Genomic DNA, 16733 nt, shown 5'->3' on the forward strand with positions numbered 1-16733 from the left:
GCAGTGCCACTTGTATTTTATATCAAGTGTCATATCTACATGGGTCTGTGTCTTCCTTAATCTATTTGTGTATTCCTGTACAGTTCCACACAGTCTTAGTTACTCTATTTTTAGGTATTATATAATTTAGTGCTGGTGGAGCAAGTTCTCTTAAGTTGTTCTTCAGGAATGTCTTATTTATTCTTGGCCTTTTGCACTTTTATATAAATTTTAGATGAGTTTGTCAAGGTACACAAAAAATACCTATTGGCTTTTGATTGCAGTTATAGTAAATCTATAAATCATTAAGGGAAAATGTCATTTTTATAACATTTGGTTTCCAGTCGATGAACATGGTATATTTCTCCATTTATTTAGCTAATTTTTAATAGCTCTCGATACAAAAAAAAAAGTTTGTTTTGATTATGTAAAACACTTACATGACTTAAAAATCAAAGCTGTATAAAAATGTGTACTCAAATACTTAAATCCTTATCCGCTCTGCTCTGTCCCCCTATTCCTAATAGATAACCATTTTTATTAGTTTCTGGGTTATCCTTTCAGTGGTTCTTTTTGCAGAAATAAACAGTTAGGAAAGCAGTTTGGCAGTTTCTTTAAAACCAAAACATAACCAAGTAACCCAGCAATTGTACTCTTGGACAGTCACCTCAGAGAAACGAAACTTTATGTTCATACAAAAACCTATACATGAATGTTCACAGCCACTTTATTTGTAATAGTCAAAAACTAGAATCAGCCCTAATGTCCTTCAGAAGGTGAATGGTCAAACAAGCTGTGGTACATACATACCATGGACTACTACTCAACAATAAAAAGGAACAAACTATTGATAAACCAAAACCAAACCTAGTGCCGTCGAGTCAATTCCAACTCATAGCGACCCTATATACATCCAACAATTTGGATGAATCTCCAGGGAATTATATTAAGCAAAAAAAGCCAATCTCAAAAGGTTACATATTGTATGATTCCACTTATCTAATATTTTGAGATCACAAAATCGTAGAAATTGAGGACAGATTAGTGGTTGCCAGGGGTTAGTAACAGAGGGTGGATTGTGGGGGCTGGTTGTGGTTGTAAAAGGACGACATGAGGCGATCCTTGTGGAATTAGAAGTGTTCCATATCTTGACCTTGGTGGTGGATATACAAACCTACATAGGTCATAAAATTGTATAAAACCACATACATACACACACATAATACACACCCACACAAGTACAAGTAAAACCGGAGGAATCTGTTGAGTGTATCAGTGTCAATATCCTACTTGTGATATTACAGAATAATAATAGAAAATGATAGCATTAGGGGAAACTGGGCAAAATGTACAAGGGATCTCTGTATTATTTGCCTACAACTGTTTGTGAATTTATAATTATCTCAGTATAAAAAAACAAATAGTCACGTATAGCACTATCTCCCCTCTTTTGTTGTTTTTAGGTGCCCTTGAATTGGTTCTGACTCATGGCAACCCTATGCACAACAGAACAAAAGACTACCCGGTCCTGCGCCATCCTCACAATCATTGTTATGCTTGAGCCTGTCATTGCAGCCACTGTATCAATCCATCTTGTTGAAAGTCTTCCTTTTTTTCACTGACACTCTACATTAAAAGCACGATGTCCTTCTCCAGGGACTGGTCATCTTGATAACATGTCCAAAGTACATGAGATGAAGTCTCACCATCCTCATTTCCAAGGAGCTCTCTGGCTGTACTTCTTCTAAGACATACTTGTTCATTATTCTAGCAGTTCATGGTTCATCAACACCGTAATGCAAAGGTATCAATTCTTCTTCACTCTTCCTTATTCATTGTCCTCATACGCATATGAGGCAATTGAAAATACCATGGCTTGAGTCAGGTGCACCTTAGTCCTCAAAGTGACATCTTTGCTTTTGAACACTTCAAAGAGGTCTTTTGCAGCAGATTTGCCCAATGCAATACATAGTTTGATTTCTTGACTGCTGTTGATTGTGGATCCAAATAAAATGAAATCCTTGACAACTTCAGTATTTTCTCTGTTTATCATGATATTGCTTGTTGGCCCAGTTGTGAGGATTGCTTAATATAATTTCTCTCTTTTATTATGTACTATATACATTGTTCTGTACTTTGTTTTTTTTTTTACTTAACAGCCTGTCCTGCATATCACTTCACATCATCCATTGAGATTTTCTTCATTATTTTTTAAAAGATGCGTACTACTCCATTTATTGAAACAGCTCTGTAACTCCATTTATCCAAACAGTTCTGTATCCTGAACATTTGTGGATGTATTTTTTTCTTTTATGGATATGTATCTTCAGTCACTGTATCAAAAAGAATTGGTCAACACTCAACCATTTCAGGAGGTAGCAGATGAACTGATGCTATTGAAGGAAGAAATCTAAGCTGCACAGAAGGCAGTGGTGAAAAGGAATACCAGTTGAGATGTTTCAACAAATGGATACAGCACTGAAGGTGATCACTTGTTGTCTTAATCATCTAGCACTGCTATAATAGAAATACTGCAAGTGGTTGGCTTTAACAAAGAGAAATTTATTTCTTCACAGTAAAGTAGGCTAAAAGTCCAAATTCAGGGTGTCAGCTCCAGGGGAAGGCTTTCTCTCTCTGTCGGCTTTCTCATCAATCGTCCCTCAGACTAGGAGTTTTCCACACAGGGACCCCAGGCGTAAAGGACGCACTCTCCTCCCGGCACTGCTTTCTTGGTTGTATGAGGTTCCCCTGTCTCTGTGCTTGCTTTTATCTTTTATATCTCAAGAGATTGCCTCAACGTACAGTCCACTCTTGTAGGTTGAGTCTTGCCTCACTAACACAATTGCTGCCCATTCTTCATCATTAACATTATACCCAAAAAACCCAGCTGTTATATAGGCAGGATTTACAAGATATCGGAAAATCACACAATACCGGGAATCATGGCCCAGCCAAATTGATACACACGTTTTTGGGGGACATAATTCAATGCATGACGCTCATCTATGCCAAGAAATTTGGAAGACAGCTACCTAGCCAACTGACTGAACGAGATCCATATTTGTGTCTATTCTAAAGAAAGGTGATCCAAAGAATGTGGAAATTATGGAGCAATATTGTTAATATCACACGCAAATAAAATTTTTCTCGAGATAATTAAAAAGTAGTAGCAGCAGTACCTCGACAGAGAACTGCCAGTAATTCAAGCCAGATTCAGAAGAGGAAGTGGAATGAGGCCTATCATTGCTAATGTCAGAAGGATCTTGGCTGAAAGCAGAAAATACCAGAAAGATGTTTACGTGTGTTTTATTGACTACCCAAAGGCATTTGACTGTATGGATCATAGCAAATTATGGATAACATTGCAAAGAATGTAAATTCCAGAATACTTAATTGTGCTCATGTGTAACCTGTACATAGACCAAGAGGTTTGGACAGAACATGGGAATACTTCGTGGTTTAAAATCAGGAAATGTGTGCATTAGGGTCATATCTTTTCACCATACTTATTCAATCTGTATGCTGAGTACATAATCTGAGAAGCCGGACTATATGAAGAAGCATGTGGTATCAGGTTTGGAGGAAGACGCATTAACAACCTGGATGTACAAATGACACAACCGTGCTTGCTGAAAGTGGAGAGGACTTGAAGCACTTACTGATCAAAGTCAAAGACTGCAGCCTTTAGTGTGGATTGCATTACACCTCAACATAAAAAAAAAAAAAAAACATTGCCACAAAGTGGATTCCGACTCATAGCGACCCTATAGGACAGAGTAGAACTGCCCCATAGGGTTTCCAGGGAATGCCTGGTGGATTGGAACTGCCGACCTTTTGGTTAGCAGCCCCAAACATAAAGAAAACAAAAATTTTCACAACTGGACCAATAAGCAACATCATGAGAAATGGAGAAAACATTGAAGTTGTCAAGGATTTCAGTTTACTTGGATCTACAGTCAACACGCATATAAGCACGAGTCAAGCAATCAAACAATGACTTATTGCATTGGGCAAATCTGCTGCAAAAGAACCCTTCAAAGTGTTAATGAAAAGCAAAGATGTCACTTTGAGGACTACGGTGCACCTGACCCAAGCCATGGTATTGTTGATCACTTCATATGCATGTGAAAGCTGGACAATGAATTTAAGGACGACCAAAAAAGAAGTGATGCCTTTGAATTATGGGGTTGGTGAAGAATATTGAATATATCATGGACTGCCAGAAGAATGAACAAATCTGCCTTGGAAGAATTACAGCCAAAATGTTCCTTAGAAGGAAGGATAATGAAATTTATACACACACACAGGCGCGCACACACACACACACAAGTATATATGTATTTTTCTTGTACTTAAATGAAGGTTTACAGAGCAAATTAGTTTCTCATTAAACAATTAATGCACATATTGTTTTGTGACATTGGTTGCCAACCCTACGACAAGTCAACACTCTCCCTTCCTCGGCCTTGGGTTCCCCATTACCAGCTTTCCTGTCCCCTCCTGCACTCTTGTCCTTGCTCCTGGGCTGGTGTGCCTATTTAGTCTCATTTTGTTTTATGAGCCTGTCTAATCTTTGGCTGAAGGGTGAACCTCAGGAGTGACTTCAGTACTGAGTTAAAAGGGTATTCAGGGGCCATACTCTCAAAAGTTTCTGTAGTCTCTGTCAGAGCAGTAAGTCTGGTTTTTGTCCCGGACCCTCTATTACGATCCCTATCAGAGCAGGCAGTGGTGGTGGCAGGGCACCATCCAGTTCTCCTGGGCTCAGTTTGATGGAGGCTGTTGTACTTGTGGTTCATTAGTTCTTTGTACTAATCTTTCCCTTGTGTCTTTGATTTTCTTCATTCTCCCTGGCTCCAGATGGGGTGAGACCAGTGGAGTACCTTAGATGGCCACTCACAAACTTTTAAGACCCAAGATGCTACTCATCAAAGTAGGATGTAGAACATTTTCTTTATAAACTATGTTATGCCAGTTGAGCTAGATGTTCCCTGAGACCATGGTCCCTAGCCCTCAACCCAGCAATTCACTCCCTCAGGGAGTTTGGATGTGTCTGTGGAGCGTCCATGACCTAGCCTTGGTCAAGTTGTGCTGGCTTCCCCAGTATTGTGTACTATCTTGCCCTACACCAAAGTTACAACTGATTTACTGTCTAGTGTTTTTCGCTCCCTACCCAAGGATAGTGAGATTTTGTCTCATGTACTTTGGACATGTAATCAGAAGGGACCAGTCACTGGGGAATGACATCATACTTGGTCAAGTAGAGGGTCAGTGAAAAAGAGGAAGACCCTCAATGAGATGGTTTGACCCAGTGGCTGCAACAACGGGTTCAAACAGAGCATCGTGATGATGGCGAAGGACTGGGCAGTGTTTCATTCTGTTGTACCTAGCGTCACTGTGAGTCAGAACCAACTGGACAGCGCCTAACAACAGATTTTCAACTCTTATTTTTACTGATGTAAAAATTAAGTATTTAAGACTATGAATATTCTTCTGGTAACTCTTCTAATTGTTGCAAAGATTCCGATATGTGGGATTTTCTTATTATTTCTTAGAAAGTGTGCAATTTTTGTTAGTGTTTTCCCTTTGAATTCCAGGAAGTTTTTTGTTTAATTTCCAGATGAAAGGGCATTTTAATGTCTTTTAAAAATTTTTTTCGCTTTATTACATTTTAATTAGCGTGTGCTGTTTGTATTATTTCTACTTTATAGAATGTACTGAGGTTTTCTTTGTGAGTTAATTTGTAATTAATTTTTATAAATGTTCCAAGCTCATTTGAAAAGAAGATGTCTTGTCTGGAATCACGGTATAGAATTTGATACATATACATAAACTCTACCTTGCTGATGATGTTAAGTGTCCCATATCCCTACTCACTTTTTTCCACATTGTGTATTTTTATGTCTTGGATTAGGAGTGGTATGTTAGAATCTCCTGTTATTGGTGTGATCCTGCTTATCCTTGTAGCCTGTGGCTTCTGTTTTATGTAAGTTTCTATGTGTTATTTGGCCCAGAGTTGTTCTTACGTGAATGTTAATATTATCACCTTTGCATTACAAAGCTTCCTTTTTGGACTCATTTAACGCTTTTTTGGCCTGAATTATCTCTTACCAAAACCAAACCAAACCCGTTGCCATCGAGTTGATTTCAACACATAACAACCCTGTAGGACAGGACAGAACTGCCCCCATAGGGTTGCCAAGGCTGTAAATCCATATGGAAGCAGACTGCCACATCTCTCTCCCGAAGAGCAAAGAGCGGCTAGTGGGTTCAAACCACTGATTGGTTAGTAGCCAAGCTCTTCAACCACTGTGCCACCAGGGCTCTTGAATTCTCCCTTATTGCATATCAAAGACCAACCTCTGCTTTCATTTTGTTTGCATGTATCTGGCATACCTCTCCTCCCTCCCCTTTTTTTTTAGCCTTTCTGTATCACTTTGTTATAGACGTGTCTGTTGTGTACAGCCAAGAATTGGATCTTGTTCTGTGATCCAGTCTAAAAATCTTTTTCATTTAGTCAATGAATTATATCATTTACATTACTGATAGGACTGACGTTGCTGTGTGTCTTTTCCTATGAGATTTATTTGCTGTCTTTTTTCCTTTTGATACTTAGAAAGGTTTGTATTTTTATTCTGGTGTTTAGCTTTATACTAACATATTTATAATAGTATTCTTAGTCCCTCTTTTTTTTTTTAAAGTTGTACTTCTGCTTTTGATTTACCTCTAAAATTTTCATCTGCCTATTAACTGTTATAATCAGGGCCATCAAAAACCCAGTTCTGCTTTTACCTTGTCCCCTCCCTTCTCCTTTATTTTTAGATGTGTTTTTTCTACTTTGTCAAAGAATGAAACATTTACATACATACTTTTCTTCTATTCTTGTCCCCCTCACCTTTGCTTTAGTCTCAGATCAGTAATTAAATATATTCTACCCTTCCTGCTAGTTATTTTACAGATTTTTCTATCATCTCTTCAATCATGAAGCTCATCCTATAGTAGTAAAAGCTCCTAGGTGCAAGTAGTCCCTGTTTCTTCTTACATGTTGAAAATTTTCTTTAGAGCAGGGGTGATCAAACTTAGAACTGCAGCCTGGTTTGTAAAGCCTACGAGCTAAGAACAGTTTTTACATGTTTAAAAGGGTTGTAAAAAAGAAATATATATATATATACACACATATATATACAAGGGAGACTATATATAGCCTGCAAAGCCTGAAATATTTATTCTCTGGTCCTTAACAGGAGACATTTGTTAGTCCTTGCTCTAGAGCATTGATACTTGAAGACAGTTTGACTGGTTGTAAAGTCCTTTACTTACACATTTTCCCCATGAGTTTCTTTAAATGTCGCTCTATTGATGCCTTATATGTTACTATTTAGATGTCTGATGACAACATAATTTGCTTTTCTTTGTAAAGTCACTTAGGTTTTTCTGCCCAGAAGTCTAGAGGATTCTTTTAATGTGTAATGTAGTTTTTTATCAGGGTACTGAGAATTCTAGATCCATTTTTTTTATTTTTCTAAATATGCAGTAGGCACTTTCAATATGAAAATCACTACTACATTTATTTCACGAATGTTGTCTTAAATTATAATTTTAAATAGTTCTGTTCCATTGTTTTTCTCCCTCAGAGACCACAATTAGTCTTATCTTAGATCTTCTTTACCTTTTATAGCATCATTTTCTCTTTGATCCATTTTACCACTTTTTTTAGGTTTCACTTTCTCAGTACTTTTATTACCGGAATAAGGTTTTTGCCTCTCACCAGTCAAGAGCGAGCAGGTGAGGCACATACTGTTTTCCACAGGAGCAACGCTTTATTGAGGAGGCTTGCAAGTGGAGATGAGAGGGCCTAGAGCAACACATACACCCCTCCCCCATCTCACAGAACAAAAGATAGGCCTAAATTTTTAAAAGTTCTTGGGTGGGAAAAGATCCATGTTCATTCATAGACACAGGTGGGGATATGTTAACTAAGGTGCCTGCGCAGCAGCTTTCCAAGATGGCTCCTGTCCCCGAGGCCTCTGGGATTCGTTGCAGGACTTATTATGGGGTGTTGCGCATGCTCAGTCTCTCGCTCCCCGGGTTCGATTCCCTGGCTGGGGCTATAGCCCATCACTGCCTCTGGTGGAAGGTCACACAGTGGTCACAGGTGGATGTTCCATGCACTTTCCTGGGACCGGTTTTCTCCAGCTGCTTCTGAAAGACAACTTTAAAGAAGTTTGAGGGCTATTTTTAGATACCCTGCCTCATTGTTCTGGGGAATGGCTTTATTTCTGCGCCCTGGGCCATTTCTTCTTACTTTGTAGATTTGGGGTCCCCTCTGTTCCCTGTCTTACTAACTCCCTAGGTTCCATACCTGACCCCCTATTACCTCCCTGATAGTATAGCCTATCTCTCTTTTACTTGCTTCTACTCTAACCACTATAACCACACCAGTCTCTTTGCTATTCCTGAAACAGGCACCCTCTGATCTCAGGGCCTTTGCTCCCCATCTTGCTTTTATTTCTATTCTATTCATATCTGTTCTCTCTTGGACACCTCCTAATTTATTCATTTCTCAGGCAATTTTGTTTTTTCCTTGATATCTTTCTTCAGTTTGGCCAGCTTCCATTGCACATCTTTCTGTTGTGTTTATATTTTTATTTTGAGTTCTAAAATTTCTGATTCATGGTGTTCTTTAATATCTGCAAATGTTTGTTTAATTATATTTAACCTATGTTGGGTGGGTTAAGATTTTTCTATGCTTCATGGTTGCCTCTTTTTTTTGTCTAATTTTTGTTGTTGTTCATTTTTTAGTTTTTCCCCTTAAGTAACTTTGTGTAGATTCTGGGTTATTTTGCAGATGTTGTTGATTTTTTTTTGTATTGGATGTTTTGGAATCAGCAATAGCAGGTAATCTTTTAGAAGAACAGGAAGTGGTGTTTAGGTGACTTGTTCTGTTTCTTAGACAGGAATACCATCTTCTGTTGCTTCAGTGAAATGCAGTTGTTTATTTATTTATACTGAATGGGCCTCTCTTAGGGGGTGGGATTTGTTTTCTTTGGATTCTTTTCTACTTACTTAATTCAGCTGAGCTCTTATCTTGGCCACTTTCATCTTTTCTCTTACCACCAAGACTCCAAGACCCTTCTGCTTCCAATCCAACTTTCTCCTTCCCAGAAGCTATGCCCTCCCATATTACCACTCTTGGTCCCCTGTGTTTTCCAAGTTCCTTTCTTTTAGATCCCTCATAGAAAGTGCTCTGATCTAGCAGGTCTCCTTGCTTTAAGTATTTTTCCATTCCAGGCTGGGCCCTCTCCTTCCAGACTAAACCATGGTTAGTTAATGTTTACTTTGTCACCTGTGTAAACCAAAAAACTGAATCTGTTGCTGTTGAGTCAATTTCAACTTACAGCGACCCTGTAGGACAGAGTAGAACTGCCCCATTTGTTACCACAAATCGTGGATTCGAGCCGCCTGCTGCAAAGCCAATACTGAGACAGGAGAAGGTAAGCAGCAAGAGAGCTTTATTGGACACAGTGTTCAAGAGAGAGGGTTCCCCAAATTCTGTCTGCCCTAAAAGGGCTGACTGGAGGGTTTCATAGGGAGAAGGTCAGGATTTAGAGATTTGCAGGAATGTCAGTTCTTTGAGGTGGACGTAATGACGAAGTGACCTATTGTTGACGTCTAGCAGGTCTCTTACAGCAGGTCTCTTATCACCATCCTGGTTTCGGTCACAAGGTGAATCTGGACTTTGCTCAGTTATCTCGAGTCCTGACAGTATTGCTCATTGTCTTGTCCCCTGGTTTAGTCAACAAGAAAAATCTCAATTACCTTGTTTTTCTACAAAGGAACAATCGTGAGACAGATTCCAGAGCAAATAATCAACATTTTCAAAGGCTAAAGATTTAATCACAGCTTATACAGCTAAACAAGAAAATATATTCTCTTATTTTGATACTGAAACACTAAAGAAAATGTATTTTTTCTACGCCACATAGGGTTTCAAAGAAGCAGCTAGTGGATTCAAACTGCCAAGTTAGCATCCAAGCCCTTAACCACTGTGTCACCAGGGCTCCTGTTACATGTGTAGTCCTCTCTAATGTGTTGTCTGCATCTGACTCTTTGATCAGATGTGAGCTCCTGAGCACACTTTGGTGGCCTAGGGTGTTTATTTCCTCTTTTGCATGTGAAGTATGTAGAATTCTGTATCCTAATTATAATGTAAAAAAAAAAAAAAATTTGTAAGCATACCAAAAAAAAAAACCAAACCCACTGCCGTCAATTTCAACTCATGGTGACCCTATAGGACAGAATAGAGCTGTTCCGTAGAGTTTCCAAGGAGCACCTGGCAGATTCAAACTGCCAGCCTCAAGGTTAGCAGCTGTAGCACTTAGCCACTACACCACCAGGGTTTCCATAAGCTATGGGTAATTTTGCTTACATTTCTTTTATGGTAGTTGCGAGTTGGTGTGGAGAGATTCTAATTTAAGTGGCTGCCATTATCCTTTGGGAACCTGATCTTATAACCTAAGAAGTAAAATAAGCTAGAAAAAGAATAATGAAGCAAACAAAGAAAGCAGAAGTAATGATAATACAATCAGAAACTAATGAGCTACAGAAGTAAAAAAGACCTACCAAAATTGAAAATTATTTTAAGATTTATCAGGTGGTGTTGGGAGAAGAATCAACACTGATAAGGCTTAAGGTAATTTATCAAAAAAGGACAGAAACACAAAAATTAGGAAAGACAAATGCATTGTAAACACAAATACAGAGGAGATAAAATATGTAGGAGAAAAAGTACAATGACATTCTAAAATTTGAAAATATGATAGAATTACTTTCTAAGCAAATATAAATTATCAAAATTGATTCAAGATGGACAAAAAAAATAAATTGACCAATAGCCATCTTAAAAAATTAAAAAAGAAGTTATAGCAGGTAACTGAGATAAGAAATCTTAGAAGGAAATCATGCTTTGGTTAAAAAATGGATTTTTATAAAATTTTACTTTGAAATATCTGTCTGTGTAAAAGGCCCAACAATAGTGAAATGGAGAGGATGGAGTGCAAGAGAGAATATATAGCTATAAATGCAAATCTGGGAGTTTACCACCATGTAAATAAAACATGCATCATTGGTGTGCGTTATCAAATGCTTACAGACAGATGAAAAAGAATGTGTCACTCTATGGTATCTTACTGATTTCATGTTTGCTTACAGACAGGTGAAAAAGAGTGTGTCATCCTACCAGATCTTATTGATTTTCCCTCACCTCCTCATCAACCTGTTCATTCTCCAAGAATAACTGATATCTCTTCATTACAGATGGAGAGTAAGTATGATGATTAAAGATGTAAATATAGATGATCACTGCGCCACCAGGACTCCGAAGTAAAGTAAAATAATGTTAAATCATATGAACTTTATACTGATATAGTGTGTCTAGTCACTAATATTATTTCATTTGAAAAATATACTGTAAAATATATACTATTTAAGATTTAAGTACAATAACTTTGGACGACCCAAGATAAGTTTCACTAAAGCACTCAACCAAAAAGTATAAGCATAATTATTGGAGCTTTACCTAGTTTCTACACACATATGTAAGTAGGGAAAAGACAACTAGAATGTGCCCTGAACTATGTATTTTCTAAATTCCCTTATGTGTCCCTTTTTAGGAAGGGAAATGATTTCTCAACTTCTCAGCATTTTCATAGTGGTAAATGTTATATTGCTTCAAGAAAACCTTGGATAAAAATTATTCTTGCTGTTTTAGGCCCTTTCCTTTTAAGCTTTACAGTCCATATTTTGAGAGATTAACCATATGTTTCCAAACATTGATGAGTATGGGCTGTAATCTCTCTAGGAGAGAAGATTATTGAACAAATGAAACAAGTAAAGGAAGAAAGAAGATACCTGGAAAGAATTAGAGAAGAACTAATAAAAAAAGTTGAAAGGCTGTTTGAACAAAGCAAATTGAAGCGATATCATGGTAAAGTTTATGTATCTTTTATCACAATAAAAGTAAACTTAAGTTTTCTAGGATTTGTTTTAGTTATCTAGTGCTGCTATGACAGAAATACCACAAGTGGATGGCTTTAACAAACATAAATTTATTTTCTCACAGTTTAGGAGGCTAGAAGTCCAATTGAAGGTGCCAGATCTAGGGGAAGGCTTTTTCTCTATGTTGACTCTGGAGGAAAATCCTTTTCTCTTCTGAGCTTCTGCTCCTGGGCAGCCTTCATGTGTCTTGGCATTTCTGTTTCCCCCTCTTTGCTCTGCTCAGTTGTTTAATCTCTTTTATATTTCAAAAGAGATTGACTCAAAATACATGCTACACTAATCCTACCTCATTAACATAACAAAGACAACCCATTCCTAAATGGGATTATAACCAGAGGCATAGAGGTTAGGATTTACAACACATATTTTGGGGGGACACAATTCAATCCATAGCAAAATTGATACTTTTGTAATAAATAATAAAGGTAAAATTAATATTTACTATTTTACCTTATGGCTTAAGTGGTACCTGATTTAGCTAAGTTCAGTGTAGAAAACATGAAATCATTGTTCAGCTCTTGATTTTAGACAATAAAAACAACATACTTTACAGTTTTTTAAATTAAAATTAAAAAATTTGTTAGAACTTATATTCATTCATTTGCTCAAGATTGTGTCTGCCTTCATAGAGCTTACAGTCCAGTGGGAAAATGATAATCAAGTTAAGCAGTAGTGATACATCCTGATGAATGCTATAATAAAGGAATTACAGAATTCTATGGATAAATGTACATGGAAAGAACACCTAAATTTGATGAAAGATATCAAGATATGTTTCTAGGAAAACATGTTAGATGTGCTAGGATCTGAAGAGTGCTTCCTCTTGGCTCCAGGCCTTCAGGCATACTTTTCCCTCTGCTATCTACTTCTCTTCCTAGTCCACCTGCCTATTTCCTAGTCCACCTGCCTATTTCCTACTATCATTCAAGCTCTGCTTAAAAATAATTTATTCTGAAGCTTTCTTTAATTCCCTTAGACTCCCCTAGGTACTTAATTTTTTGGTATGTATATATGTCTTGCTAAACTGAAGAAAGGAATGAAGGAATAAGGGAGGAGGGAAGGAAGAAAAAAAGTGAGAGGTTTTCTTGTAATAGAATTAGCAACAGTGTTTTTAGGACTGGTAGAAACGGAGAGATAAGCTAGGGTGGAGAAAGCATACCATAGTGGCTTGGGAGATGTTACATGATTTGAGAGACCTGCATTTTGGGTTGTGTTTGAGAATTACAAAGATAAAAGGTATATGTGGAATTAAATGGTTTTTGGATTCTCAATTTACAACAAAATTGTTTCAGTACTGGAACTGACGGAAGGTCACAGGCGTCAGGAGATTTTTCTAAAGGTTCTGCTTCATAATGTTAAACTATTGTCCTGGTAGTGGTGGCAAAGACTCAGTATGTGGTCATGTTTAAAGGGTGATTTTATCAGACAAATTTAAGCAATGGACCAGAAATAATAGAACCTGGATTCTAGCACCAGATCAATATTTTACTTAGACAAGTTATTCCTCTTCTTTGTGTCTCATTCTGTTTATAAAATAGAAATGATCAGTCACTTTCTATCTGAACAGGAATGTTTCAAAATAAAAGGTGTGTATCATCCATCGAATATTTATTGAGCCTGCTGTATGGCAAGCAGTGGTTTAAATACAGCAGTGAACAAGACAGACATAATCCTGCCCTTAAGGAGTTTGCTTTCTAATAGGAAGAGACAGACAATAAACAAATAAGAAAATATTAGGTACTGATTAGAGCTGAGAAAAAAATTAGAGCTGAGAAGCTAATTAAAATGAGTGTAGTAAAGGGCAGGGGAGAAATGCTTAGCTAGGGTGTTCAAGGAAGGCATTTCTGAGGAGATATTAAACGAGAGAGGATTTGAATCATGAGGAGGAAGGCATATAGAGAGCTAGAGGAAAAGCAGTCTAAACAGAAGGAGCATCAAATGTTGAGTCTGGAGACAGGGATCAGCTTGTGGTATTAAGGCCAGTGTGACTGGAGCATGGTAAACAAGGAGAGATGTGGAGGGAGACAGAATCATAAAGCTTAGCTGGGGACAGATAGCCCAAGTCAAGGAGTTTGAATTTTATTCTAAGTAAGGTGGGAATCCACTGGAGGATTTTAAACTAGGGATTTACATGACTTTAAAAATACTTTAGGAAGATCAGAGTGTCTGTTTCATGGAGTATAGCCTGTACAGGAGCAGCTGTATAGGTAATAGTGGGTTGACTAGGGGTAAAACATTGGAGAAAGTGGAGTGTGCCAGGTCCTGGAAGTATTTTAGCAGTAGAACTTGCTGAGTGATTGGATGCAGAGCATGAGGGAAATAACTCTTGAGCTAAACTTCCAAATGATTATATAACTTTAATCAAATCACTTTATAATGTAGCACCCTTTCTGTACCTTAAAGATAGTTAAAATGACAAATAAAATCACAAATACAGTTTCTGTAGAGAAAATATAGTAAATGCATTGTTTAAAATTCTAGTTGTTATTTGATTAGGCTATTGAGTAGAAAACAGTTTTACCATAGCAGGTCTAAGACTGCTATATTTAGAAAGACCTGCTTACAAGGTTGACACTAGGCCAGCATCTGGGAAACTGGATTTTGAGAGTGTTTCCACTATTCCCTAACTGATAAGGGTAGTTTACTGTGTTTAAACTATGTAAACAATATGGTTTAGGCTAAACACCTGCTTTCTTCTGGGCGTGTGGAGTTTTGGTGTATGTGTGACCAGCCCCTAATAAAAACCTTGGACGCTGAGTCTAATGAACTTCCCTAGTACACAACACTTCACATGGGTTTTCACATATTTGATGCTAAAGCAGTTAGGTGCATCTTGAGTAACACTACTAGAAGAGGACTCTTTGAAGCTGTTTCCTCTGTACTTCTCCCCTTGAGCCTTTCTGTTTGCTGACTTTGCTTTTTGTCCTTTCATTGTAATAAATCTTAGCTGTGAGTACACTATATGCTAAGCCTTGTGAGTCCTCCAAACAAATCATCCAACACGGGTAGTCTTGAGGACCCCAGCACACCTGTGTACTTGTGCCAACCTTTTTATTGCACACTAAGTAAATACATAATTCTTTCATAAACTGATTTGGAACGATTGGTCGAACATTAGTACATGGCTATAATCAGAGACTTCCAGAAAGATGGCATTGTGTATAAATCGTAAATCCCAGCCCTCTCAAGAACAGCAATAAAAGCAACTAGAATCTAGTATAAAACTCTGTAAATGGTCTGAAATGATGAACAAGAAATAGCAAGGAACTGAAAAATGAATAAAAACCAGGAGAAATCATAAGGTAGAGAAAGCAGCTCTTCCACCATCCCTCCCTTCCCTCTCCCAGTGTGGCAGAGGGATACCCCAGTAGCTGTTGAACAACCTACACACACTGCTGTTGGGTGCATGGTTTTCAGGCATATGGGAAGGGGCCTCTTAACCTCAGGCTCTGAAACCAGGAGCAAATTTCCAGGGCAGACAGTGTAGGGAGCATTGGAGTGAGGTAAGGCCCAAGAGCTGCCCAGCAACTATCCGGCAGGTGACCGGCACCAACAGTGGGTGCACAAATCTCTGTGGCATAGGAAGGGATCTGGTATCTTCTGGCTCTGAAACCAAGGGTGGATCTCTTGAACAGATGGAAAGAGTGCTTCCGGACCCTCTCCCTCTCAACACAGCCTTCTTCAAACCATCCCACACCACCGGCTGGCAACAGGTCTTGGGCATACAATAAGGAACCCACTGACCTGTGTCTCTGAAGCCAACAGCAGATCTCCTTGGCAGATCTTTTGGCCCCCCAACCCCCAGCCCTTTCCCCACCCTGCATGGTAGAGAAAGGCCTGGTTCCACCACCAGGCAGCACCCTGGTGGCCTGTGTACAGTGTTGGTGGGCACATGAATCTCCTGGGCTCAAAAAGGAACCTATTAACCTCTGGCTCTGAAACCAAAATCAGATCTTCTAGGCAGATGGGTCAGGGTACCCAGTTACTCCCGCTCTAAGTGCAACAGAGGAACTCTTGGGAACTGTCCTATACCACCAGCTAGCTAATGGATCTCGGGCACACAGTATGGTGCCACTAACCTGTGGCTCTGAAGCCAAAATCAGATCTCCTGGGCAGATTGGTTCCTCCACTCTTACCTCTCCCAGTGCATCAGAGAGAAAAGACTAGGAACAATCCAGCAGTCACTTGGCAAAAGATCCAGAGTGAAACACAGGTCAGAGGCCAACATGAATAGTTGGCCCTGGCACAAAGAGGCCCAGCTGGTGCAGTGTGGGCCAAGATTCTTGAGCAGTCAGACCTGAGACTGAGTGCCTCAGTGAGCACAACTCAGGCTGGTGTTCTGGTTTAAGTTCCAGGAAAGAGGAATGCATTGGGCAAAGCTCATGCTGCAGTACATGAACAAATGGGCCTGGAACAGAGAGACCCAGAGAATGCAGCATGGATGGAAACACTTGAACAGTTGGACCTGGGACAGAGTGGCTAGGTGAACACGAAGTGAGTGGGCGTTCTCGTGAGTCCTGATAAAGAGTGGTGTGGCAGGCATAGTGCAGGGAGCAGTGCCTTAGCAGTAGGGCCAAGGACAGAGAGGAGCAGCAAGTAAAATAGGGGCTGAAACACCCGGGTAGACAGACCTAGGACAGAGCAGCTCACCAAGACTGACAGAGAAACAACATTCAAATATCTAAAATTAGAAATGAAAG

The 16733-nt window shown here is 38.8% G+C and overlaps 1 protein-coding gene across 8 annotated transcripts in view; it reads left to right on the forward strand.

Annotated features, from left to right (window-relative positions):
• The window catches only part of SPATA1 (spermatogenesis associated 1), a 113510-nt gene that overhangs the window by 53486 nt on the left and 43291 nt on the right, over positions 1-16733 (forward strand). For all 8 annotated transcript variants that reach the window (XR_010321421.1, XR_010321422.1, XM_064282167.1 and 5 more), the window contains 2 exons: positions 11188-11299; positions 11837-11962. Coding sequence is in view for 6 of the 8 variants with exons in the window: in XM_064282167.1 (XP_064138237.1) it covers positions 11188-11299; positions 11837-11962 (238 nt within the window). In the remaining 2 variants the exon portion in view is untranslated. The remainder of the gene's footprint in view (positions 1-11187; positions 11300-11836; positions 11963-16733) is intronic.

The sequence above is a fragment of the Loxodonta africana genome, chromosome 3 (genome assembly GCF_030014295.1).
Source record: "Loxodonta africana isolate mLoxAfr1 chromosome 3, mLoxAfr1.hap2, whole genome shotgun sequence".
NCBI classification, from domain to species: Eukaryota; Metazoa; Chordata; class Mammalia; order Proboscidea; family Elephantidae; genus Loxodonta; species Loxodonta africana.